General features: G+C 48.1%; 1 protein-coding gene across 28 annotated transcripts in view; it reads right to left on the bottom strand.

The window, feature by feature from the left end:
• Positions 1-24,669, bottom strand: part of MEGF11 (multiple EGF like domains 11) — a 422,037-nt gene that overhangs the window by 51,204 nt on the left and 346,164 nt on the right. For all 28 annotated transcript variants that reach the window (XR_002523606.2, XR_002523609.2, XR_002523602.2 and 25 more), the window contains exons 8-10: positions 23,828-23,964; positions 18,237-18,449; positions 10,906-11,080 (exon numbers count right to left, since the gene is read on the bottom strand). Coding sequence is in view for 19 of the 28 variants with exons in the window: in XM_021941755.2 (XP_021797447.1) it covers positions 10,906-11,080; positions 18,237-18,449; positions 23,828-23,964 (525 nt within the window). In the remaining 9 variants the exon portion in view is untranslated. The remainder of the gene's footprint in view (positions 1-10,905; positions 11,081-18,236; positions 18,450-23,827; positions 23,965-24,669) is intronic.

Raw genomic sequence — 24,669 nt, 5'->3', positions numbered from 1 at the left:
CCACTTCGGCCTCCCAAAGTGCCGGGATTACAGGTGTGAGCCACCGTGCCCGGCCTGTATGCTGGTTCTTATTCTGTGACATCACCATCTCCTGACACAGAGAATGGAGGTCAAATACAGTACTGTTTCGTCATACCCCTCCTCGAGATGGCAGTGGCTCCCTCTTGCCTGCTGACTTAAGCACAAGAGCCCACCCTGGCATGCAGGGCCCGCCTGCTCTGCTCCCACTCTTTTCCTTCCACTCCCTATACCCTCCTCCACACCTATGCCTCATGGCCAGGGAGCCCCTGCCTGGCTTCCCTGGGCCTGTCTCAGGGAATTGTGAAGCCATGGGCCTGTCTCTGGGTATTGTATCTCCCTCCTCAGAACTTTTAGGAGAAGCGAGAACATTTATTTTTTAGTGTTTCTGGGAGATAACTTTTAAATAGTTTTTTTGTTGTTGATTTTTCTTTTCTTTTTTGCATTTACCCCCATTGTTAGTTTTCTTATTAGCCCCACCTTGACATAATTTATTCATGACCTTTTTCTGCAATATCCTTCATTTTCCAGACATAATCACATCTTCTGGCAGGAATCCCTTCCCCTCCTGGGGTTGATAATTACTCTTGCAGATGGAATTATCGGCGCTAATGACTAAGGGAGAGGTGACTGGGAGGGGCTGGACTAGGGGGCTGGGGAGCTGGGGCACTGAAGCTTGAGCGCAGAGCCAGCAGCTTTCTTTGTTCCAGGCCTGCAGATTTTGTGGGGGGACTAGAACCTGTGGGCTCTTCTGCACGATGAGGGTGCAAATGCAGACGCCTGTCTCCTGGGGCTGGTGTAAAGCACCAATGAAACAAGCTGTTGGGAAGGATGGGTAGAATCCCGGAGTGCAAAGTGGGGATCCTACAGCCCCACCCTACGGGGTTGTTGTGAGGATTAAACACAATGTATACAGAACACAGTGCCTGGCCTAGGGCCCACTGCAAAATATGAGCCATCATCACCCCCAATTGGTTGTCTACTTTCTCCAGACCTTTCAGGGAGGCTTCCCTGATTTGTGGCCCTATCCCTGCCCTCTAGAATTGGTGAGGTCAGACCCAGGCCCTGGGCTCTGGCTAGGACTGGGAGCCAGCAGAAGCCCCATCTATGCTAGAGACTTAGACAAAAAGAAAACTGGGTATACTTAAAGCATAGATGCCTCAAATCTGCTCCAACAGCTTCTTTTGCTACAGAGATTGCTGCAGCCACTAGGCCTGAGACAAAGCCCCAGCCCAGACCCCAGTAATGAGGGCACTGATAATAAGGACATCAGGAACATGACAGCAAGAGGGTGGTCTGAGATGGCAAATGTTTATTTTTTAGAGTAGAAGAGTCAGCAGTTTTCCCTAATAAGCTGTATGGTAGGGAAGTCTGGACTCATCTTGGTGACATAAAACCAATTTTCCCTACTTTGCTCTGTGAATTGACAACATGACTTAACCCCCTGGTGACTCCCCTTGTGCCCCCACTGACCTGCCACCCCCACCGTCCCTCCCTGCCCTGGGAAACATCAGTAGGTGTCTGCTCTGGGTACAGGAAGCTCATGAGACGGAGGTAAAAGAGGAAAGAACAGTAGGCTGGGAGTCATGTCGCCTGTATTCCATCCCAGCTCTGTTACGATATTCTGTGTGACCTGAGGGAAGTTCACGTTCCCTTTCTGACGTTGCTTTTTTTGCTGTACACTATGGAAGCCCTGAGCATTCTCCCAGCTCCACCACTATGAAGACCTATTCTTGTTTTACAGTGTTACATCCTGCATCTCGCTCAGTGGGTCGAAGGGCTGGCATTATTAATCCATCTCACCAATGAGAAACGGGCTCTAAGAGGCTGTGTTTCCTAAGGTCACACAGCTACTGACTGACAGATGTGGGATTCCAACCCAGGACTGTCTGATTCCAAAGTCCATGTCCTTTTGCTTGCAGTATATCTTCTCTCCACAGCCACATAATAAACCTTGACAAACATTTACTGAACATTTCCTACGTGCCGGACTTTGTTCTACCTATTTTATCTAATTCAGTCCTCAGAATAACACTACAGCATAGTGCCATTCATTATCCTGTTTTATTGCTGGAAAAATGAGGCTTGAGAAGCTAAAGTAACGCCAACAAGACCACACAGGAGGTGATAACAGAGCTGGGATTTAGGTCCTGGAGTGTGTGTGTGTGTGTGTATGTGTGTATGTTGTATTTTTGGATCATTTCTGCTATTTTGCGGTATTTGTACTCCTCTGCTCGCACAGGCATGGCAGCTAAAGGGTGAATTCCTCATCCCCAGTGCTGCATTCAGGAAAATCTTTTACTACAATAATTGGGAAATGAGTCAATAGTGGGGGGTGAGGGGATGAGAAGCTGGTTTTCTGTTCTTAGGGCTAACAGTCTATAGATCTCAGCTTGATGAAGAATGAAACAATTAGAAGAGAAAATGCACACACATGATATCCATGTCACCTGGCTGTCATTTTCAGTCTGCATTCTCTACCGGTCACACTTCTCTCACTCCCTAGTTCCAGCTTAGGAGCTACCCAAGAGGCAGACACGCACTCTGCCCAGCGGGGGGAGGCCGGGGGAGCATAACGTCTTTAAAGGACATCGGAAAGCTTGGAGGGAAATTCAGTCACTGCTCCACTGATCTGAATTTTCATAACTCTTGCTCCCCGCTCCCACCTTCCCTGGTCAGAGCAGCTGAGGTTTCTGTATGACCTACCAGTGGCATAGAGAAAGGGGAGAAAAATGTGGAAACAAATTTGTTCATTTGGGTGATGGAGTGCCCGCTCCCCTCGCCAGCGTGCAGGGTTCAATAATGGCAGACAGGGCTTCAAAAAATTGCAGCATAAATAGATGAACCTTTTAAGGTAATAGAAATGCTGTCATCCTGGGGAGAAATATGGGCCCCGAATCCTATGGGAGGGAACACTGGAGCCCCTCTCCTCTGCTTCCTGCATTCCCATCCCCATCACAGTGGAGCTGAAAGGGAGCATCTGGGCTGAGGAATGGCCAGAGGGCCCCTTATCTCCCAGCCACACTGGATCCATGCGGGAGCAGGCAGCTGGGAGGGGGTCTGAGAAATCAAGTCTTTGCAGCCCTGGCAGTGACCTCACAGACAGTTCACTGCAGGTACCAAGGTGGCAGTAATTAGTCCAACAGCAGTGGAGGAGGCTCCATCAGTCTTGCCGCCTAGGTGAGGCCTTAATTAAGGAAAGGAAGGCTGGTCAGCAGAGGAGCATGGTGGGGCTGAGAAATCAGCCTTCTTCCCTCATGTGATGAGGAAGTCTATTCTTGGTTCTGTGGCTGCTCTTGGGAACCTAGGAGCCCTTGGCAACCCTGCCATTCCCAGCCAGGGGAAAGATTCAACTAACTGCTTCCTTCCTCTCACCCCCATTTCCACCTCTACCCCCAAACAGGGCACTCAGGCCAGGACCAGTCAGCCTCTTCAAGTGAGAGACCCGTTGGTGTAAATAACTGCGGCAGCAGTAGAGGCATCATCAGCAGCAGCAGCAGCAATAATAGCTAATGCTTGTTGAAAGATTACTAATATGCTGGATATTCTGAACACTTTATATTTGCTAATTAATTTAGTCAGCCCAATAATCCTACGAAGCTGTGTTATTATTATTCCTTTTTATATATAAGAAACTAGAGGCAGGCTGGGCATAGTGGCTCACACCTGGAAACCCAACACTTTGGGAGGCCAAGATGGGCAGATCATGAGGGGCCAGGAATTCAAGACCAGCCTGGGCAACATGGCAAAACCCCATCTCTACAAAAAAAAAAATACAAAAAAAATCAGCTGGGCATGATGGTGTGCACCTGTAGACCCAGCTACTTAGGAGGTTGAGGTGGGAGGATCACCTGAGCCCAGAGAGGTCAAGGCTGCACAGTGAGCCAAGATTGCACCACTGCATTCCAGCCTGGGCAATAGAGTGAGACTTAGACACACACACACACCCGGGCAATAGAGTGAGACTTAGTCTCACACACACAAAGGAAATAAAAGAAACTAGGGGCACAGAGAGGTACAGTATCTTGCCCAAGGTCACACAGCTAATATGCAGCAAAGCTGGTATTTGAAGGCAGAGAATTTGGCACCAGAGTCTCTGCAAACCACTACACAAAATTTCATAAGGCAGAAGCTCATGCCATTGCTCAAAGAATCTGGAGATGGTGTCAGGGGTCAGTTGCTCCAGTCCCACTGTAGCTATCTGTTTACATAAATTTCAGAGAAGCCAACAGGTAGAGTCAAGTCCCAGCCCTACTGGCAAGGCCTCTGGGGAAATGCTATGAATTTCCTTACTGTAAAGCTCAGGAATGTTCCAGAAACTTTTGCTTTGTGTCTACCAGGGATTTCATTCATTTCAGGGAGTTTGCTGAGCAAGATATTTGTGTGGTAGGCATGGTAGGCTTGTTAGGGGGTCCAGGGTTAGAGGGAAACATGTTGTCCTTAGGAAGATAGAACCTGAGTATGAGCCACACACAGTGGAAACAAAGGGATGGAATGGTTAATTCTGAAGAGAGGAGTATTCAGGGAAGGCTTCATGGAAGAGGCAGCCTTTGATTTCCTGAAAGGCTAAGGATTTTCATAGATGCAGTAGGGACTATGGGAAGGGCATTCTAGGAAGAAGTAGAGGTTTGGGAAAAAGCAGAGGCCCCAGAGAACATATAGTAGTGCCCCCTTATCCTTGGTTTCACTTTCCATAGTGTCAGTTACCTGAGGTCAACTGTGGTTGTAAAGTAGATTTCTGGTTGGGCACGGTGGCTCACGCCTGTAATCCCAGCACTTTGTGAGGCCGAGGCGGGTGGATTACATGTGGTCAGGAGTTCGAGACCAGCCTGGCCAACATGGTGAAACCCTGTCTCTACTAAAAATACAAAAATTAGCTGGGTGTGTTGGCACATGCCTGTAAACCCAGCTACTCGAGAGGCTGAGGCAGGAGAACTGCTTGAACCCGGGAGGTGGAGGTTGCAGTGAGTCAAGATCACGCCACTGTATTCCAGCCTGGGCGACAGAGCAAGAGTCCATCTCAAAAAGAAAAAAAACAGTAGGTTTGTACAATACAATAAGATATTTTAAGCCTGAGATGAGAGGATTGCTTGAGGCCAGGAGTTCCAGACCAGCCTGGGCAACATAGTGAGACTCCATCTCTACAAATTTTTTTTTAAATAGCTGGGTATGGTGGTACATGCCTGTATTCTCAGCTGCTCAGGAGTCTGATGCAGGAGGATCACTTGAGCCCAGGAGTTTGAGGTGACAGTGAGCTACGATTGTGCCACTACCCTACAGCCTGGGCAATAGAACGAGGCCCTATCTCTAAAAAAATTTTTTTGAAGATATTTGGAGAGAGAGAGAGGCCACATTCACATAACTTTTATGATGTATTATTATAATTGTTGTATTATTAGTTATTACTGTTAATCTCTTACTGTGCCTAGTTCATAAATTAAACTTTATAGGTATGTATGTATAGAAAAAAAACAGTATGTACAGAATTCAGTACTACCACAATTTCAGGCATCCACTGGAGGTCTTAGAATGTATCCCTCATGGATAAGGGGGACTACTGTACTGTGTGTGGGGGGAAATGAGTTCTGTGTGCTGCACAGATTGTGGCAGGACTTCGTGGGAGATGAGATTAGAGTAGACTAGTTTGGAGGGCATGTTACAAAGACCTGGGATTTGAGGTTTATTTGGTGGGCAGTGGGGAGCCACAGAGAGGGGTGATGTGATGCTAACCTGCAAGTGGATGGACAGCTCCACTTAGTCCCCTCATCCACAATTCAGCTAATTCCCTAGCTCAGGGGGGTGGGAAGAAGTCCTCACCTCCTTGATCGGATCATCCTCACAGAGACAGGTATTCCAGGACTCTGCTGGTCTGACCACTGTGTCATGTGACCCCTCACTCTGCCTTCTCCCACCCCTGTTCACCCTGGTGTTCTGTCTGGGCAAGGACCCTGGATTCTAAGAAGGCACAGAGTAGCCTTGAAACCCTGGCTCATGAGGCTGTCCAACGTGCTGAAACGATGCTGTTTCCACTTGTAAGCACTCCCACTGGAATGACTAGCTCCCACACCCCTGTTTCCAATGGGCAGGGAATTTCATTCCCATTTTATAGATGAGAAATAGAAGCCCAGAAAGTTAGCAGAGCTAAAGCTACAAACTCATTTCTTGTTTTCTGGTCCAGGGCTCTTTGCCCCCACTGGGCAGCCACAGTGCAATTTACCAATGCATACCCCAAGTGCTTCTATCACTGCTGCCAAGCGAACATGTAAAATGCCCAGGCTCTCTTCCCACCCCCATCTCCATCTCCATTTCCCCAAATGTTGAGAGGCTTGTCCACTCCCACAGTGCCTCCTGAGACCGACCATTCAGGGTGACCCACAGGTGCTTGGGTGGACCTGCCTAGAACAGCAGTTGTGCACGTTCATGGCTCTGATCCATCGGGTATCCCTGGGTACAGCTCATCCCAACACCCTCCTACTGGTAGGCTGGGCATGGGGGAAGCAACGTTCCCCCACTACTCTCATAGCTTACCAGTAATTGCTACTACTTCACCAAGTGCCTGTCGTCTTTCAGGCACTGGCTTTGAACTTTTCATATAATGTTCCTAATTCTCACAAGGAAAGTCTTGTTTTAACAGATGAGGAAGTTCAATGTTAGGCAGGATAAGTGGCTTGCCAGTAGTCAGTGTGGGGATTGGAGAGCTAGGATTTGAACTTAGATTTGTCTGGTTCCATGGTGACCCTTCAATGAAAGCTCATCAACTAACATGAGAGTTCAGTGTCTCCCACCACTGCTGACTTTGTGATCCCAGGCAAGTCGCTAATCCTGTTTGAACTCCAGCTTGTTATTTGCAAATGGAGGAAAGTGAAAGTGCATCTCCACAGGGTCCTTGTGAGGCATAAGTCAGATGAAGCATGCAGCCAGGATTCAGTGAGTGTTCGCTGCTAGTGTGAATGTGAGTACTACTGGAACACAGGTTCCTGGATGGGTGGATGGGGGTCTGATTAGTCTTTCCACATCCCCACCTGCCCCCTAAGTCCTAGCAGAGGAAACATCCAGTGTCCTAGGAAGGAAGTAGAAGTGTGTGAAGGCCAGTCCACAGCCCCAAGCAGGGCCTGCTTCTGCCTCATGTCCCTGTGCTCTCAGGGGTGGGGACCACCTGGCTAGGGCAGGCATGTCACTGAGCTCACATGTGTGGTTCTGCACTACTTCATCAGCACTCCTCATGTTTATGTTGAGCCCGAGATCATTCTCAGCCCCCAGAGTCTGCTTTCATAAAGCTGTCCCAATATCCTCCCTAAAGACCCTGGGCAGGGAGAGCTGGGGTGAGAGGGGACAGCTAAGGATGCGGTTTCACATCCACTGTCATGGGGGCTACTCACATCCAATAGCAGGCAAAACTGGTTTACTCCTCCCATCGTTCAGATAGGGAAATGGAGGCCCAGCAAGGTGAAGTGACATGTCCAAGATTACTGAGCCTAGAATGAAGGTTTCCAAACACCCAGAAAAGGGCTCCTTTAATTAGTCCTTAACTGATTACTCACCCTAAAATCATTCCAGGATAAAGGCAGTGAACATACATTCACAAACCAAGCAACCAACAAAGCCATTGCTAATTATTACTGACTGCGGGACGTCGTGAGGCGAGTTTCTGCTGAGTCTGCTCTGCTGATGGCCCCTACTTTGACCAGAACTGGCTAATTGTGGGAAGTTGCATTCACTCAGAAGCTGGAGTGAGGGCAAGAGGAACGGCTTCCCCCTCAGGGCTTGATGCAGGCAGGAGTGAGTCATGCTGGTTGAGAACAATGAACTGTTCTGTAATCACCTCCTACAGCCCCTGCCCAATATCCAACAGAGCCCCAGAGGAGCCTTTCCAGGAATAATGAGGCTGGGTGGGGGGAGATGGATGGGAATTCGCTGGGTCTCACCAGGGCAGCTTGACTCACAATCTGTCTTAGCCCTGAGCCCCAGGCAGGGAGACTCCACAGTGAGATGACTCTGGCATGCACCTGTGCCCCAAAGTTCAAGGAGAGGAAGTCATTTGCATCTCAGGTGCAAGGAAGAGAGGCAATGGTCTGGCCTCCAGACTGTTGGAGCACTGGGGACAATGAGCAAACAGATGCCAGTCTCCTAGGCCTTTCTGGGGCCCCGATTTTCCCTTGTTCTGAGGAGCAGTGAGTAGGCAGGCAACTGGGGATAAAGAAGGGGGAATAGAGAGGCAAGACCCCCAGCAGACACATAGACAATGCGTATGACCAGACCGTACAACCCTCAGTGAACTTCCCACTCCTATGTATGCACATACCTTCTTGCTCCTACTTTTCCCCAGAACAGTGTTTCCTGACTTGATCCATGGAGTCCATACAGTAGACCATCTTAGAAGTTAATAGGTTCTTCTCTCTCCCTGTATACTCCGCATCCACAGATGCCCAAAGTCCTAGAGCTATGCTAGAAGCCAAGCTGGGACAGGGGTCACCCATGAGCAGTCTGGTGCAGTCACCTTCAGTCACCTGACCACTTGGCTATGTGAGATTTTTAATCCCAAACAATTATTCTCTCCTACCCAAATTCAAAACCCAGGGCACCTCCATTTTACTGTGGAAATTACAGCAAAAAATTTACAGTAACAAAGGTAAGTTAAAGAGAAAACCAGACTTCCTTCTCTTTCAAAGATGCTGAAGAGTTCATTTTCACCCAGTGTTATCTGCACTGGGGAAGAAGAAGGGAGATCTTAACTTTTCTTTTTTCTTTTCTTTTTTTTTAATCTTAGTAATGTGTTTTTACTTAAACAAATATATTTAGGCCAGAAGTAGTGGCTCATGCCCATAATCTCAGCGCTTTGGGAGGCCAAGGTAGGCAGATCACTTGAGGCCAGGAGTTCAAGATCAGCATGGCCAACATGGCAAAACCCTGTCTCTACTAAAAATACAAAAATTAGCTAGGCGTGGTGGCACATGCCTGTAATCCCAGTTGCTCAGGGGGCTGAGACACGAGAATTGCTTGAACCCAGGAGGCAGAGGTTGCAGTGAGCCAAGATTGTGCCACTGCACTCCACTCTGGGCGACAAAGTGAGACTCTTTCTTTAAAAAAAAAAAAAAAAAAAAGAAGAAGAAGAAAATATATATATACACACACACTTTAAATATATATTTATATATATATATAACATGTAATCAATATAACAAAATTATCGAGATATTTTATATTCACCTTTTCATACTAAGCCTTGGAAATCCAATGTGTATTTTCCACTTCACATCTCAATTCAGAGCTAGCCACATTTCAATTTGAACAGTGTTTTGTTCTGGGCCTTGCTCTGCAGACCAAGGCAACCTGGCTTTAAAAGCCATTGTCACCAAGCAAACCCTCATTTGATCTACAAGAATTCTTTGTGGATCAGTGGATCTCCATCTTAGCAGCACATTGGCCTCAGCCAGACCACGCCTAGACCAAATACATCAGAATCTCTGGGAGTGGGTCCCAGGCATTGATGTTTATAAAGCTTTCCTAGAGATTTCAGTGTGCAGCCCAAGTTGAGACCCATGGCTACATATCAGCATCCTACTCAAAGTGAGGACCACTGACCAGCATTATTGGTATCACCTGGGAGCTTGTTAGAAATGCAGAACCTCAGGCCCCATGCCGGACCTACTGAATCAGAACCTGCAAGTGAACAAGGACCATATGTGCTTAGAACATTTACTACTGTCTGAGAGGCCTGCTAGAATGCACACTCTCTATATCCCATCTTGACACCTGATAGCAACCTTGCAAGGCAGGTGTTCTATTTCATAGGTGAGGAAACAGAACGGAAGAGAGGTTGAGTCACTCATCCAAGGTCACATAATTGGTGAGTAGGAGAGCCAGGGTGCAACCCAGGTCTGGTTCCAAAGGCCACACTCTTTTAACTGCACAATTGTACCGCTTCCTACAGCACAATTAAACATATGGCCACAGAGAACCCCTGAGTGTTTGACTCCTTGAGCCTGCTGAACATGCCCTGCCTTTGAACAGGATTCCACTTCCAATGTCAAGTTCCCCAAAACAAACCTCATAAAGACCAGCATAATTCATGAGAAGATACAAATTGTAAACAAACATAGGGAAGATGTTCACTCTCCCTCATAATCAGAGAAATGCAAATTAGAACAACATTGAGGAACCATTTTCTACCTATATAATTGGCAAAAATTTATAAAATTTTAGCAAAGTTATTCTGAAATAGGTACATTCATACACAATTTGTGGCGGTGTAGATTTATAGAAACCTTGAGAGAAGTCATATGGCAACATCCATCAAGAGCTGTAAATATATTATGCCCACTGACCCTGGGAATTCACCCTAAGGAAATAATTCATTGGGGGTGGGCGGGGGAAATGCTATTTGTATGAAGATGCTCACCGCAACATTCGCTGTGAACACTGGAAACAACTTAATATTCAGCAGTAAGAAAATGGCTGAGGAAACTGGGGGTATATCTACTCCTGCAGTGTTATGCAGCCATTTAAAACCATAATTAAGAAGCCCAAGCAGCAACATAGCAATGTGGGTGAAAGAAAGCAGAATGCAAAACTGTCTCTGTGCATTGTGGTTTTCTGATGTAAAAATATTGTGTGCATAAGGATATGGACAGGGAGGAGCTGGGCACAAAGGAAGGCAACCTTCAGAGTTGGGGGTGATGGAAAGACCCCCTCCTCCTATTATTTTTAGTATTACAAACCCTGGCCCTTTGAGAACAGCCTCAGGGGCTCTCCCCTCATGGAGTCTATCTCTGAGGCAGACACAAGGAGGCAGCTGGGTGCAAAGCCACATTCCTGATTGCACCAGCAGGTGAGGGGAGCTGGCCCAGTGGGGGTCAGGAAGGCCACGGGAGGCCCCTCCCATCTTACCATGAAGCCCGGGGCACAAGTGCAGCCCCCAGTGATGCTGTGGCAGTCGGCGCCATTCTGACAGGTGCAAGTCTGCTGGCAGCCATCGCCATAGTAGCCAGCAGGGCAGGATTCATTGCAGTGGCGGCCAGACCAGCCTGGCTGGCAGGCACAAGCTCCGGTTACTGGGTGGCAGCTGCACAGATAAGAGAAGGGTGAGAAGACAGTTCGTTCTAGGAAGCAGCCTTGTGCCCGCCCTCTGCCCACCCCAAGCCTGGCTTGCCCAGGGTAGCGGGATCAAAGGACCTCTGGGATTAAAATGCTCAATGCCTTTTCTGTTTATCAGAGGATGCCAAGGCCACATGATCTTATTACCACCCAGAAGCTGAGGCTCAGGATGATTATGTAACTACCCTGAAGTCAACAGCAAGGAGAAGACAAGAGCAGGATTACAACACAGGGCTTCTGACTCCCACACAAGTCTTCTTTATAATTCAGACACACAGAAACCAAAAGAGAGAGTGGCCTTTTAGTCCCTTGGCTAAAAGACTATGACTATGCGGTCCAAGGCTTCATCCATCCCTCACCCAAGACGAGTGCCTGGTGTGGGAACAGGACGAGAAGGAAGCAGTGATATGCCAGTGGCTCTCAATATTGTAGGTGTTCAATGAATGTTGGGCTGAGTGAAAACAAGACTTTGGGCCAGACGTGACTCCTCTCTCTGGCAATGTCTGTCCTGGACAGAGCAACCCCAACCTATGCTTTGCCAGGCTCTTTAACAGTGAGCAAGCTCTTCTCCGTCTCCTGTTTAGGCTAGAGAAAGGACCATTCGGCTAGAGGCAGGGGATCCCCGGCATGACCTCCAGAGAGTCGGGCAACCTCTAGCTGGCAGCCATCTGATCCAACAGCTGATGTCCATTCACGGTCAGCGGGATGCCGGTTGTAACCATGTGCTGCTCAGAACTCCTGCAGGAACATAATTGACCTATGGCCCCAGTGCTGAGTCTGAAATCCAGAGGCCACATTTCCCCCGGGCCACTCCCAGCTGGAGCACAGCAGGGACGCTAGGGTGGGCACACTCTTGGGAGAGCTGGCACTCCTCTGATGGGTACCTTGGCTTTAAGATGCCCCATCTTGGCAAACTGTCTTAGAACCTGCTGTGAGTTAAGACTCTTTCTCCCAACTTTCCTTCCTTCCTTACTTCCTTACTTCCTTCCTCACATGTGATCTGTCAGCTCTCCCAGCCTCCCCAGCTCCCTCCCCACTTTCTCTCACAGATGCTTCCCCTAGTAAACCTCTTGCTCTTGGTATCTGCTTCTGGAGGGGCTCAGACTAACACACCAAAGAAGTGCTGGGTGGTAGAGACAAGCCTTTTAGATTCCTTGTGGCATTTGCCTCCCTGCTCTGGAGCCCAGCTCTGGGGATAAGGTCAAGAGAAGCATGCCCTGGGCTGGCAGGGGGAACCTGGGGCAAGTCTTGGTTCTGCTAACTTCCATGGGGCCTTGGCGCCTTGCCCCGCTGGACCATTGATGGATCCCCAACACCTGGCTCATATTCACTGCCCTGGTGAATATTTGGAAATGAATACAGCTTCCTCTAAATACAATTATCTTCCATTGATTCTTTCTTCGTTTCTGCTGATTTATCATTTGTCTTTTCCACTAGGTTGCAGCTCTATGGGGGACAGCCGTTTGTCTTGTTCCCTTCTCAGGGCCCAGCAGAGTCCCTGGCACACTGGAGGTGCTTAATATATATTTAGAAAATTAATTAATGAGCAAACTAATTGTGTGAAGCTTAGCCAAGCTGTTTCTCTTCTAGGGACCCTGGTTTTCTCACAGAAAATGAGGGGGTGGACAGGAACAGGCAATTCTTGAATAATAAGTGCAAGTAGCTAGTAATCATTTCAGAAAAGTATTTAGTCTCATTATTCATCAAGTCTAAACAACAACTGGACACCACTTTTCCTCCATCAAAACAGTGACTATGCTTTAAAATGCTGGTAAAGGTTTCAAAACAATCTGAGGTTACATATCAGAAGACTTAAAAGTATTCAGACTCTGGTCTTGTAATTCCATTTCTAAGACTCTATCCTAAGGAAATAATCATAGTTGTGGAGAAAGATTTATGCACGGAGATGTTCCCTGAAGCTTTATTTATAACAGTGGAAAATGGAAGCAATTTAAATAATAATAAATAATATGTGGCCAGGCTATTGAGGCACCAGGAAATTTATACATATATTTCTAATCTTCAAATAAACCTGTGAATTGGGCATTTGAGCCTGTATTTCACAGATGGCATTTAGAGGTTATGTGACTTGCCCAAGGTCACATAGCTAAGACAGTGAGTGGCAGAGCTGGGATTCAAACCCAGGTCTGTCTGGCCACATTTTGTCCACTGCCTCATGCCGCCTCTCACCACAGGGTATTGGTTATATGAATTATAACATCCATATGAAGGAATGCTAAGACATGTATTCAATTGTTTTCCGAAATGTTTAATGATACAAGGTTAAGTGAAATAAGCACTTTGTATACAAAGCCATTTCTATCAATGCTGTATCTGTTGCCTAAATCAAATCTTGAAAATATGAAAATATATCAAATCTAAAATATGAAAATGATACAGACATCGACAGATGACCACAAAATGGCTTTTGTGCTTATCTCTGGACTGAGAAACTGATTCTAAGTTTTTTCTTTAAATGTCTACATATTCCCTAACTTACCAAAATTGAGCATTTATTCTATTTATAAACAGATGTAAAGCAATAAAAATTGTAAGTATCTAACAAAGAGGAATGGGTGTAAATGATGAGTGTTCGAAGACTTTCTGACCTTTACAGAGAAAAATTCCTCCCTGAGCCCCAAGGCACTGGAAGGGGAGACAGCAGCCTGCATGGGTACCGTGGGGAAGTTGTGCAACCTGCTGCTCTGCAGATGGTTTTGGAGCACTTTTCTCTTTAGGTTGCATCTTTCCAAGAGCTTCCTTTGAGGTTTAGGGTTAGTGTAGAGAGACTGGCTCAGTTACGGTTGTGGAGACTGACGTGCTTGAATCTAGGAATGGCCTGGCAGGTCTTGGCTGCAGCCATCAGCTCTGCTGAGCACTGGAGACTCTGAAAGGTCTCAGGCACCTTTCTGCTTTTTCCATCAATAGATCCTTCTGCTGTCTCTGCCTAGCAAATGGTCACGCTGGAGTTCACCCATTACACGCTCTTACTTTGGTGAGGGCACCACCTTGTGAAAAGCACACTCCACGCCCATCGAGCTAGCAAATGCTGACCTAAGTACTCTGCATTTCCTGCCTTTGATCTCTGCTGCTGTCACTTTGGCTGCTCAGAGATACATTAGGCACTAATTTTACTCTACTCTGAGAACCAGAAGGCTCAAAACCAAATCTAAAATCATTCCTTTTTTTTCATATCCCTACAATATCCCATTTCTAGAAATGGGATATCTACCTTCTTAATTTGATTACTCGTCTTATAGGAACTCCAAACATCCCTTTGAAAAGAGGATGGAGAGTGACAGCTGACTGATCATGACGGAGAGCTGCGACCACCATGCTTGGAACCTCTGTCCCTCAGCAGAGTGACTTGCACAGCCCCTCTCCCAGGCATCCCTTCTTCCCGGTGGTGGTCCCCATTCTCTTGAGTCACATGGCAGGCCAGGGGCTGCTGGTTTTGGCTCAGGCAGAAGTTACAGTCACTGGTGTTTAGCCTGGTTCCATTCTCTCTGGTTTTTTCTTTTCTCCCATTTCCCCCAGACATAGATTAATCACAAGTGAACAGGAACCGAAAGCTGAACAATACAGGAATCCTTCCAGAGTGGATTTTTCTGCCTTTCTTTCAGCTGCTATGAGATTTCTATCAATGCTGCATCTGTTGGTTGAATCAAATCTTTCAAAGGCAATACACGATCATGGCTGCTGGAATGAGTCTATGACAATCCAATTGTGGAGGGGACATTTAAGAGCCCATACACACAGGTGCTTTCTTTCTCAAGGTTATTCCTGTATGAAGGAGGATGGTTTCTTTTTGTGTGCTACAAAGAGTTGATAACGGGAATGAAGAGTTGGAGAATCTTACCAGCCACTTCTTCCTTCCCAGGGTGTGGATTCAACCTCTGTGCAGCAGCCTTGCTGGAAGGGCATAGACCAGAGAGAGGCTGGAGCTGGGTGGATAGCGCTTTCTTTGGCTGGGGGCTGGGATTACTTTGTCTCCCTAGGAAAGATGCTCAAGACCTTGCACGCTGTTGTGGTGGGGGCTTTGTTGTAAGTTCTGCAGAAGGCAGGGAGCATTGAGGCTAGGCTTCTAGGGATCCCACGTTCCTTCTCTCAGGGAGTTGGGTGGAAGCTTCACTTTCAAAGACCACAGGAGAACATTTCACCCCACTGGGTTGATGAAAGGTGATGGACAGACTGGGAAATTTATGCACAGAGAGGAGAAGGACATATATCTTATGTGCATATATCAAGTGCCCTTATTACGGACACTTGCTTAGACAGAGGTAGGTTTGAGGGCAGGACTCAGAAGTCCCAATCCCCACTCAGTACCTGAACTTTAACTGTCTTAAGATTAGAAGTCACACAGTCATTCCTTGGCTTTTCTTAATCTCAAAAGAAGACTCTATAATGGGCCAAAAAAGCCTCATGGGAAGAGAGGGGCTTCCCTCTATCCACATAGAGGAAGAGAGCTGTTTTCTTTTGTCCGTAAGAACAATCAAGTGCAGCATGAGAGAGTTCATTTAGCCCAGAGGCTCTCAACCTCCGGGAATTTTTCCTGCCCCGCCCCTCCCTGAGATATCCGGCAATGTCTGGAAACATTTCTGGTTGTCAGAACTCGGGCAGTGGAAGAAGGGTGCTACTGGCATCTAGTGGGTAGAGGCCAGGGATGCTGCTCAACATTCTACAAAGCACAGGACAGCCCTCTACAACAAAGAATTCCCCAGCCCAAAATGTTCATGGTGGCAGGGTTGAGAAACCCTAACCTCAAATGAACAAAAACTTTGTGCCAGGGGCTCAGTGGGCCAGTGTACCAAGAGAAAGGGGGAAATATGTTTTTTTGAAAAAATGGGGTTGACTTCAGCTAATGGGTAGAACCTCCTAGAGGGATGAGCTGTTTAAGATGAGTTCAGGGATTCCTCTTACTGAAGGCCTACTCTGTGCAGGCACTGTGCAATGCTGAGGCTAGAGGTCATAGGAATGGACAAGCCAGGCTGCTGGTGCCCTCAGGGAGCCCACCTCCTCAAGGAGATGGTGATGCAGACTCAGAGGACACCAGGCTGGGGAGTCGACTGGTGGGCACACTCAGAGCCCCCACTCTGAAGAACCGCTACTCCCTCCCAGTCCCTGACACATGATACGTTTTAAAGACAGTAAAGCAAATAATCATCAATATTGGATGGGCTGAGATTTGTGCGAGAGAAGAGGGAGTCCTGTCCGATTAATAATGCATCGAGGACTCCTTCAGAGGAAGGATGAATTATACAGGGCATAGTTGCCCAGGCACAGGAGGAAGACACTAGCCCTTTAATTTGGGGCTTGGTTAGATTTCTGTGGCAGGAGCTCCCTGCATTTGACCCCGGCATCAGCCTTGCTTCCTGTCTTGGAGAGGGTCCTCCCTCAGCTTCCCAACAGCGACAGATCCTGGAATATTAATATTTAGACACATGGAACAGTCTGAGCCAGCTGGCCCAGTCTCCTGACCAGCCATGTGGGACTTCTGTAATTAGCGCCTTGGAGCTCTCGCTCTGCTCTCCAAACCCAGCCCAGATGCCACCTCCTCTAGGAAGCCTTCCCTGACCAGCATCACATAGTCCTGGGTCACAGTTACTTGGGCACATGTTGGAGCCTAGCAGGGCCAGCCACATATATTTCACCAATTCTAAGATGTACTTCTCCTCTACATTTTCACATCTCTGATATTGGGTATGTTATACAATCAATGGTGTGTCATGGTTCAGTTGATAGAATTTTCCTAGTAGTAACCCAAATAAAGCTGTGCCTCACTACTGTTATTGTCTTGTATTTGAAGAAATATAGTAGAAGGTGCTTAGTGTTTCCTCCTCACAGCCCAGCCCTGCAGGCGCTCAGTGTTTGCTGAATGAATGACCCAGTGAATGAATGCTCAGGTCATGGACAGTCCAACTCCACTGGCTCTAGCACCCTCTCTGGACAATCTCCTTCCTGGGCGCTCCACCTTTGCCTCACACCACCCCAGCTGCTCCACTCTAGGGAGGGAGGACCTTTTCGTTTGACTCATAGCCCTTGCTGAGATGCCTCTGCTTGCAATGAACGAAGCTCCAGAGTGATTTGTGAAAGATCAAAGCCTGGAAGCGAAGAGCGGCCAAGGCTGAGTCCTGGCTGTCCCAGGGACAGGGCTGCAAAGCAGAGGGATTCTCTGTCTGCCCTGCCAACAGCAGCAGCACCCATGCCCAGGGTGGCTGGTCTTCCCTGGGCTGTCCATAGGCCTCAGGGAGAAGGGATGCTCCCCTGACCTTCATCACCCAGATAAGAGGCAGCCACGATAAAGGGCTGTGGGGGCATTTATCTGGGGCTGGCAGCCTCAATTTTTACCCAGGGGCAGTGCCTACTGGTGCATGAAGCAGGCAGGGAAGGGAGCTGGGAGTAGTAGCCCAGAGCACCACTGGCTTCACAGGTTCAGACTCCTTTGGAAGTGGGGGATGGGGGGGCAAATTCTGCCCAGATGTCCCCAGGCCACAAAGGACACAGAGTGCTGAGGGAGGGGCTGGCCCCAAGTCCAGGCCCTGATAAAGGGCTGCCCCTGTTGTTCCTACTTCTCTACCTTTGCCAGGGCCTGTTGGGACAACCCTCACTAGGCCCTGGGATGGCCCTACTGATTTTTAAGGTCCTTTCTAGTCCTGACCTTCTGCAGCTCAAGCCTCTACTTCTGCCCTAGTGGCCCTGGCTCTGGTTGGATGCCACACAAGTGGAGGGGAAATATTCTCCAGGACAATGTGCTCAGAGCTTGCGGCGCCCGAGCCCTGCCATCCCAGCCCCCAGGGTCATGCAGCTGTGCTCCACCCCACCTCCTTGCTCCCTCCTTGCTCCCATGTGTGGAGTCTCAGACAGGCACATTTGGAAATGCAGGCAGCCAGGTGTGGTGGACAGAGTTGAGTGACCTGGCTCTAGTCCTGACTGTGGCTATGTGGCCTTGGCTTCCCCTTCTTTTCATCAAAGTAGTTCTCAGGGCTCAGTGCTGAGGTCCTAGCCCTTTCCCCACCCTGCCTGGATGTCCGTGCCAGAGGTGGGGGGGCCACATCCTAGCAAGCCTCCTTTCTACCTGAGCACCCCCCGCCCTTGTCCCGAGCTCGCCGGTTCCCAGCTCATACCTGATGGTGTTGTCAGCGTCACAGGGGCAGGGCAGGGTGCAGCCTGGGCCATGAAGGCCCTCTGGGCACAGTCGCTCCTGGCAGCGCGGGCCCTTGTAGCCAGGCTCACACTCGCAGGCACCCGTGGTGGGTGAACACTGCCCACCATTGTGGCAGTCACAGCGCTGTGAGCACTGGAAGCCGAAGGTCCCGAAGGGGCACTCCTCTTGGCACCTGTGGGAGAGCAGAGTGTGGCTGAGGCTGTGGGCCGGGATCCCTCACCTGTGCTTCGAGATCCTCCAGGATGTGGTCCTCCTGGTCACCTGGCCCAGGCCTGGTGTGCTCCATCCTGCTCACAGCCTCCTCCCCTTTTCTCTCTCCTCCTCCAGGAAGTATTCCATGGTTTAGTTCACCCCAGTCATTTCTGCCTTTCACGCCAGGTCTCCTCAGTGATCCCAGCAATGAGTTTGTATTACCGTATTTTATTGATTCCAAGCCTAATATATATTTTTTTAAATTAAAGTTGTGGTGAACTATACATGTTATGGTTTAAATGCTTCTCTCAAAATTCTCATTGAAACTTAACACCCAATGCCAAGGTATGAGGAGGTGTGGCCTTTGGCCTTTGGGAGGTGCTTAGGGCATGAATGGATTAGCGCTCTTATAAAAGGGCTACAGGGAGCCACTGAGGTCCCTTTTTTTTTTTTTGGCTCTTCTATTCCTTTCACCCTCTGAGGATACAGGCTTCAAGGCACCATTTTGGAAGCAGAGATTGGGGCCCTCATCAGACACCAAACCTGCTTGCCCCTTGATCTTGAACTTCTCAGCCTCCAGAACTGTGAGAATCAATGTCTGTTGTTTATAAATTACTCAGTCTTGAGTATTTTGTTATAGTGGCATGAGCAGACTAAGACAGTGCACAGCATAGAATTGACGATTTTAACTACGTACAGTTCAGTGGCATTAAGCACATTCGCACTGTTTTGCTACATCACCACCACCCATCTCCAGAACGTTTCCATCTTCCCAAACTGAAACTCCGCACCCGTTAAACAAAAAACCATTTAGGTAGGTTTAAAAACACCTTGTTTTTTTGTTTGTTTGTTTGAGACAGAGTCTCACTCTGTCGCCCAGGCTGGAATGGCACGATCTCGCTGCAACCTCTGCCTCCCAGGTTCAAGTGATTCTCCTGCCTCAGCCTCCCGAGTAGCTGGGACTACAGGTGTGCACCGCCACGCCCAGCTAATTTTTGTATTATTAGTAGAGACGGGGTTTCACCACGTTGGCCAAGATGGTCTCAATCTCTTGACCTCATGATCTGCCTGCCTCGGCCTCCCCAAGTGCTGGGATTACAGGCACGAGCCACCTTGTTTTTCAAATGTATTTTTATATCTCTGAAATTAATCAGATAAGTCTTATGTCTGATGACATCATCATAGTTTAATTGCCAGTGTTTTTCCTTCTTTGCAGTGTATGAAATAATGATGCATCTCACAATCAGTGGCACCTTAGATCTGATGAAATGGGGTGATTTTGTTTCTATACAGTGTCTCTGGTTTGTGAGCCTTTTGGGCAGATGTAGAGTCTCTCTTGTCCTACTGGGAGACATGTCCCCTCCCTGACTCTGGATTTTCCCTCGAGTACAGGAAGCATCCTCCTTCATGGGACTATAGAATGCCCTGTGACAAGGGCTATTTTCCCTTCCTTGGAAGAGCGTCCCCTCAAGGTAGGGGCTGAGTCTCTCCCATCAGCCTGTGAGCCCCCAAGGAGGAAGCCTGGGACCCCCTTTGTGTCCTATGCATGTCTGGGCTAGTACTTGGAGCTGCCAACATGAGGATAATTATTCAACTTCATTTAACTCACAGCCAAGGGTGTGGCTCCTCCGTGGGTGAGTGTGACCTCCACTGCTGACCACCTGGTTTCCTGAATGTGCCTCAACACCCATTACCCCTACCCTGGGCTCTTTCCCAGGGGATGCAAATTTATTGTCACAGCAACTAGATCTGGATAAGTCAAGGGGTAAACCTGGGGGAATAAGGGGTAAAAGAGGGAGACAACTTCTTTCATCCCAAAGACAAATGGAAATGGCCTCTGGAGTTCTGAGTTATCTTTGTTCCAGCACTGATTCAACAGTGCGGATAATGGAGAACTAACCTAAAGCTCTGACATCCTCTTCCTTTTTGTAAAATGGGATGATACTCACTAAACCTCATCAGGTTCTGCAAGAATTAAATGGGATAATATGTGTAACATAGAAAGGTGCCCAGCCCATAATTGGGGCTCAATTCGAAAAGTTAGTTATTTTCATTAGTACTCATGTTAATATTGTTTTCAACAGTTCTTATAATAGAGCCCATCTGACCTTCTGGCCTTAAATTCAGGCATGAAAAAGCCCAAAGGGAAAAATTCTAAAATGTTGATAGTAGAGTAGATTTGAGGAGTCAGTGTTTTAATTCTCATATGTTTCAATTTTCTAGGTTTTCTATATATCTTCTACAGTAATCAGAGGGGAAAAGCAATTTAAAAAAAAATACAGTTCTAACTTCTTTATTATGTATTCTGGAGGATCGTGGGAGTGGAAGTATTCTTCTATAGACACGGCAGAGAGATTCTGTGTCTGGGTGACTGTTTACGGTGAGGATGAGTGGCCAGACCCTCGTGGATGTGGCAGGGCCAGCTAGCAAGTATGTGGCGGATGAGAGCAGCCAGTGTGTGGGGCACCAGCTTTGGCAACTTGAGACTGGGGTGTCCTTGTCTGTCTTCTGTGCTTTCGTTGCTCTGTGCCCACAATGACAAGGAGAAGAGGACAGTGACTGGGGTCTGGCCTTGAGTGCTTCCTTCCTAAGAAGATGCCGCCAGCTGTCTCCTCTCAGAGCCACTGTGTAAAGGAGTGATCTGGTAGAATAATGGGGCAGCAGGGATCATGAGGACAACACCAGCCCTGGGCACCATATACCGAGGGGTTTCCAGCTGCTCAGGCCCCAGAGCCTGTCCCCAGCCCCTGGAGCAGCAGATATTCTCATCACCCTCACTTTGGAGTTAAGGAGGCTGCCATGGGACAAGTGAGGCAATTGCTGCAAGCTCACGCAGCCTGCATGGGGCCAAGATGACCCCAGATTGTCTTTCTGCAAATCTTGTCACATGTCAGTCAATCTGAGGCCTCATGAACGGAAAGAGAGCAGAAAAAAGAGGGAAGAAGAGGCAAAAAAGAAGGGGATGTCTGGAGAAGGAATGGAAAGTAGAAGACAGAAGGAGGAGAAGTAGAATGGGGGAAGGGAAGGAGGGAAACTGAGGCAGAAGGGAGGAAAAGAGCAGCTGAAGACCTGAATAATCACTATCTGAATTGCCAGCCCCTGTTCAGCCTGCAGATGGATTTCTCCAGAAGTCTCTGTGCTTTGCTGGCCTCAAATGTCTCTCAAATGTCGGGTGAAAAAACTCAAACCAGATACCTCCTGATACCTGCTCCTTTTCAAACATTCCTGCTCCCTCCTGCCTAGCAGGACTGGACAGAGCCCTGAACCCTAAGCTCCTCAGAAGGTCAATTCCCTAGCCCACTACATTTTTCGGGTGACCGAATCTACAGCCCCAGAAAAGCAATCTGGAAATGAAATATTGACAACCTCATTCATTTACATAATCAGCCTCTTTTTTTTCCCTACTCACAATTTAAACAACTTATTTATTTAGAGATCAAGCAACGACAGCTAATGAATTTTACACAAAGCATGCTAATAACGGGGCCCGTGGAACAGAAGGGTAATCACAGCAGGAATTAGTTTTCTACTTAAACATTCTTCCTTTGCACCATATCAATCTAATGTGTCCGATATTGCCATTAACAACCAGATACATTGCTCAATTAAATTACAAAATGAGCTTCAAAGCCCTCGTTACATTTCGTGTTTAATTTGCACTGGTTTCTGCCTATCCGGGGAGGCCTGCATTATTACACCCACTCAACTTTAATATGCTTGTGATGATTTGGGTGGGTTAATGCAGCTGTCACCTACGAAATTAATGGAGGCAATTTTACAAAATATTAAACACCAGGCAGCCCGTTTAGGTGAGAAGCCCAAATGCTGCCTGGCCTCCTATTGAACTCTCCTGTGGTTGATTGACAAAGCTTGCTGGAGGGCCCCTTGGCTTTAGAGGTTTCTCTCTGCCCAGGATCATGGACCAGGCTCCAACAAGCAGAGAGATTTTGGATTATTTCTCTATTTGGCACATCTTTACAGGGAAAATCGTGAGCACCAATGAACTAGGGTCTACTCATGTGGAGTCTAGCCGGCTAGAGTGCTGGGCCTGCTCATTTCCAACAACAAGCGAGCGGTTCGCACTCTCATGAGAAAGTGGACTGACAAAGGAGTCCTGCGCTGGCTTGAGGGTCTTCCTGGTTCCAGTCTATACTGGCTCATCCTGAGCATTTCCTTATTTGGGGAGATGATGAAGATGGGAACTGGACTCAATATTTCAGCCCTCCTTCCCACGGGTCAGGGAGGGACGGATCCCCAGATGCCACACCCCACGTTCTACGCTGGGGAAGCTCACGTTGATGAACACTGGCTCACAAAGAGATCAGATCTGGCTTAAAAGACTTCCAGCCCGAGGTAAATCAGCCCAAGGCTAATGGACAGTCTCTTTTCTGGACATCACTAAGGATTTGGGGCTGATTCTAGTGAGAGCTGGAGAAGCCCCGATTATGTCTGTTAGAAACAGAGGGATTCATTGGTTAACTCAGCCTCCCTCCTGGCTTCCTGATGTCACCCAGGCAGGGAATGATGAAAAATGTTTCCTCATTTTGTCTGAGAAGAGCGTAAAATCCAGGAGCCAGAAATGAAACATGGATCCCCACAGAACCAGGCATGGGGTGTGGGGGCCACCTCTGTACAGCTCTTTGCTTGAAGAGACCGATGTGGTCAAGAGTGAGAGGGAGGAGACTTGGCCTGGGTTCTGTGGGTTTCAAATATCTTTTTCCAGCTTCCAATCTACTCACCATCACACACGCTGGTTTCTCCCTTTTCCTCTGCACCTGCCCTGTCATCATGGCCTCCTTCTTCCAGCTGTGGCACATGTGCACATATGGCAATTTGCCAGTTCTGTGTTTTTTGATTATCCACTCTGCAAGGCTGGTTTCATTCCGGGACACTGGCACCCTCCTTCAATCTGCTCTTAAGCCGAAGGCCTTCAGAGGATGCAAACTGATGCCAGTATCCTTTTGGTGGAACCCAAATTAGGACTAAAAATCCCCTTCCAGAAGAAATCGTGCAAAACGTGTGAAATGGTTTTGCACTCTCAGCTTCCTTGGATTATCTGTGCCATTGCCTCCCTCCATGAGTGCAGAGAGTAGAGAGTGGGGGCAGGTGCTCACGTCCTTCCCCCAGGTGAGCCCATGCAAATTCAGGGCTTGGGCCACTAGGCCAGAGAAGAGGGTGTCTCTGCAGGCCAAGGGTGAGGAGGGATCAGGTGCCAACTCTCTCTGGCAGGAGAGCTCAGAGTGCTTTCTGAGAAAGGAACTGGAAGGCTGGCAGAGACAGAGCTATGAGCTGTTCTCTGCAAGACTCCTGTGAATGAGTAAAATGGACAGCAAAGACAACAGTTAACACTATCCTTACCTGTCCCCCATGTATCCAGCTGTACAGTGGCACTGTCCAGTCACGTGGTCACACTGCCCTCCATGGTGGCAAGGACAGTCCTGGCTGCAGTTCTGGCCAAATGTTCCTGGTGGGCAGGGCTGGGCACACACTGCTCCCTGAAACAGAGGTGGGAAGACATGTATGGTGGTGCTCCAGAGATACCAAACTTTTCTGGGAATGGCACAGCTGCTGTGGCTCCAGGGACCACCCAACTTCCCAGAAGAATTTCAGCCAGCTGGACACCAGGGCTCCAAAGCCCTCCTCTTAGAGATGGGAGATGGGAGATGGGAGACGGAGGCCAACTTGCTCATCCAGTTATTCAGCACAATTTAGAAACTGACTATTGTATACGAGGTGCTGTATTAGACACTAGGGGTGATTTGACTTGATTCCTGTCTTCCTAGTCTACTGCAGAGAGAGCCAAGAAAACAGCTAAGTACAAGGCACTAAGTACTCTCACATGGGTACACAGTAAAGTGCTGAGGAGACACAAGGAAGGAGGCTGAGTAAACATGCTGGTGTGGAGACGTGCACTTTGCTCAGCTTCTTTCCCAAACCCAACTGACATGAGAGTTAAAGGGGTACAGGTATAAACCTACAAGGAAAAGAGGAATAGAAGACAAGGGATGTCACACACTGGAAGATGGAAAAGCAGGTGGAGGAGCGATAACTGCTTTGGTTTCTGCTTCCTGGGCAATGTTAAGTGCCTGCAAAGGGAGTGTCATAATGCTGGGTGATGAAGTCCTTTGTAACCTCAAAAAGCTCAGGAATCAGAGACACTGGGATCCTCTGAAGGTGAAGGTACAGGTAGGATCAAAACA

This window comes from Papio anubis, chromosome 7, assembly GCF_008728515.1.
Source record: "Papio anubis isolate 15944 chromosome 7, Panubis1.0, whole genome shotgun sequence".
NCBI lineage: Eukaryota > Metazoa > Chordata > Mammalia > Primates > Cercopithecidae > Papio > Papio anubis.
Note: the sequence above shows the minus strand (reverse complement) of the source record. Positions and strands in the feature narration are given on the sequence as shown.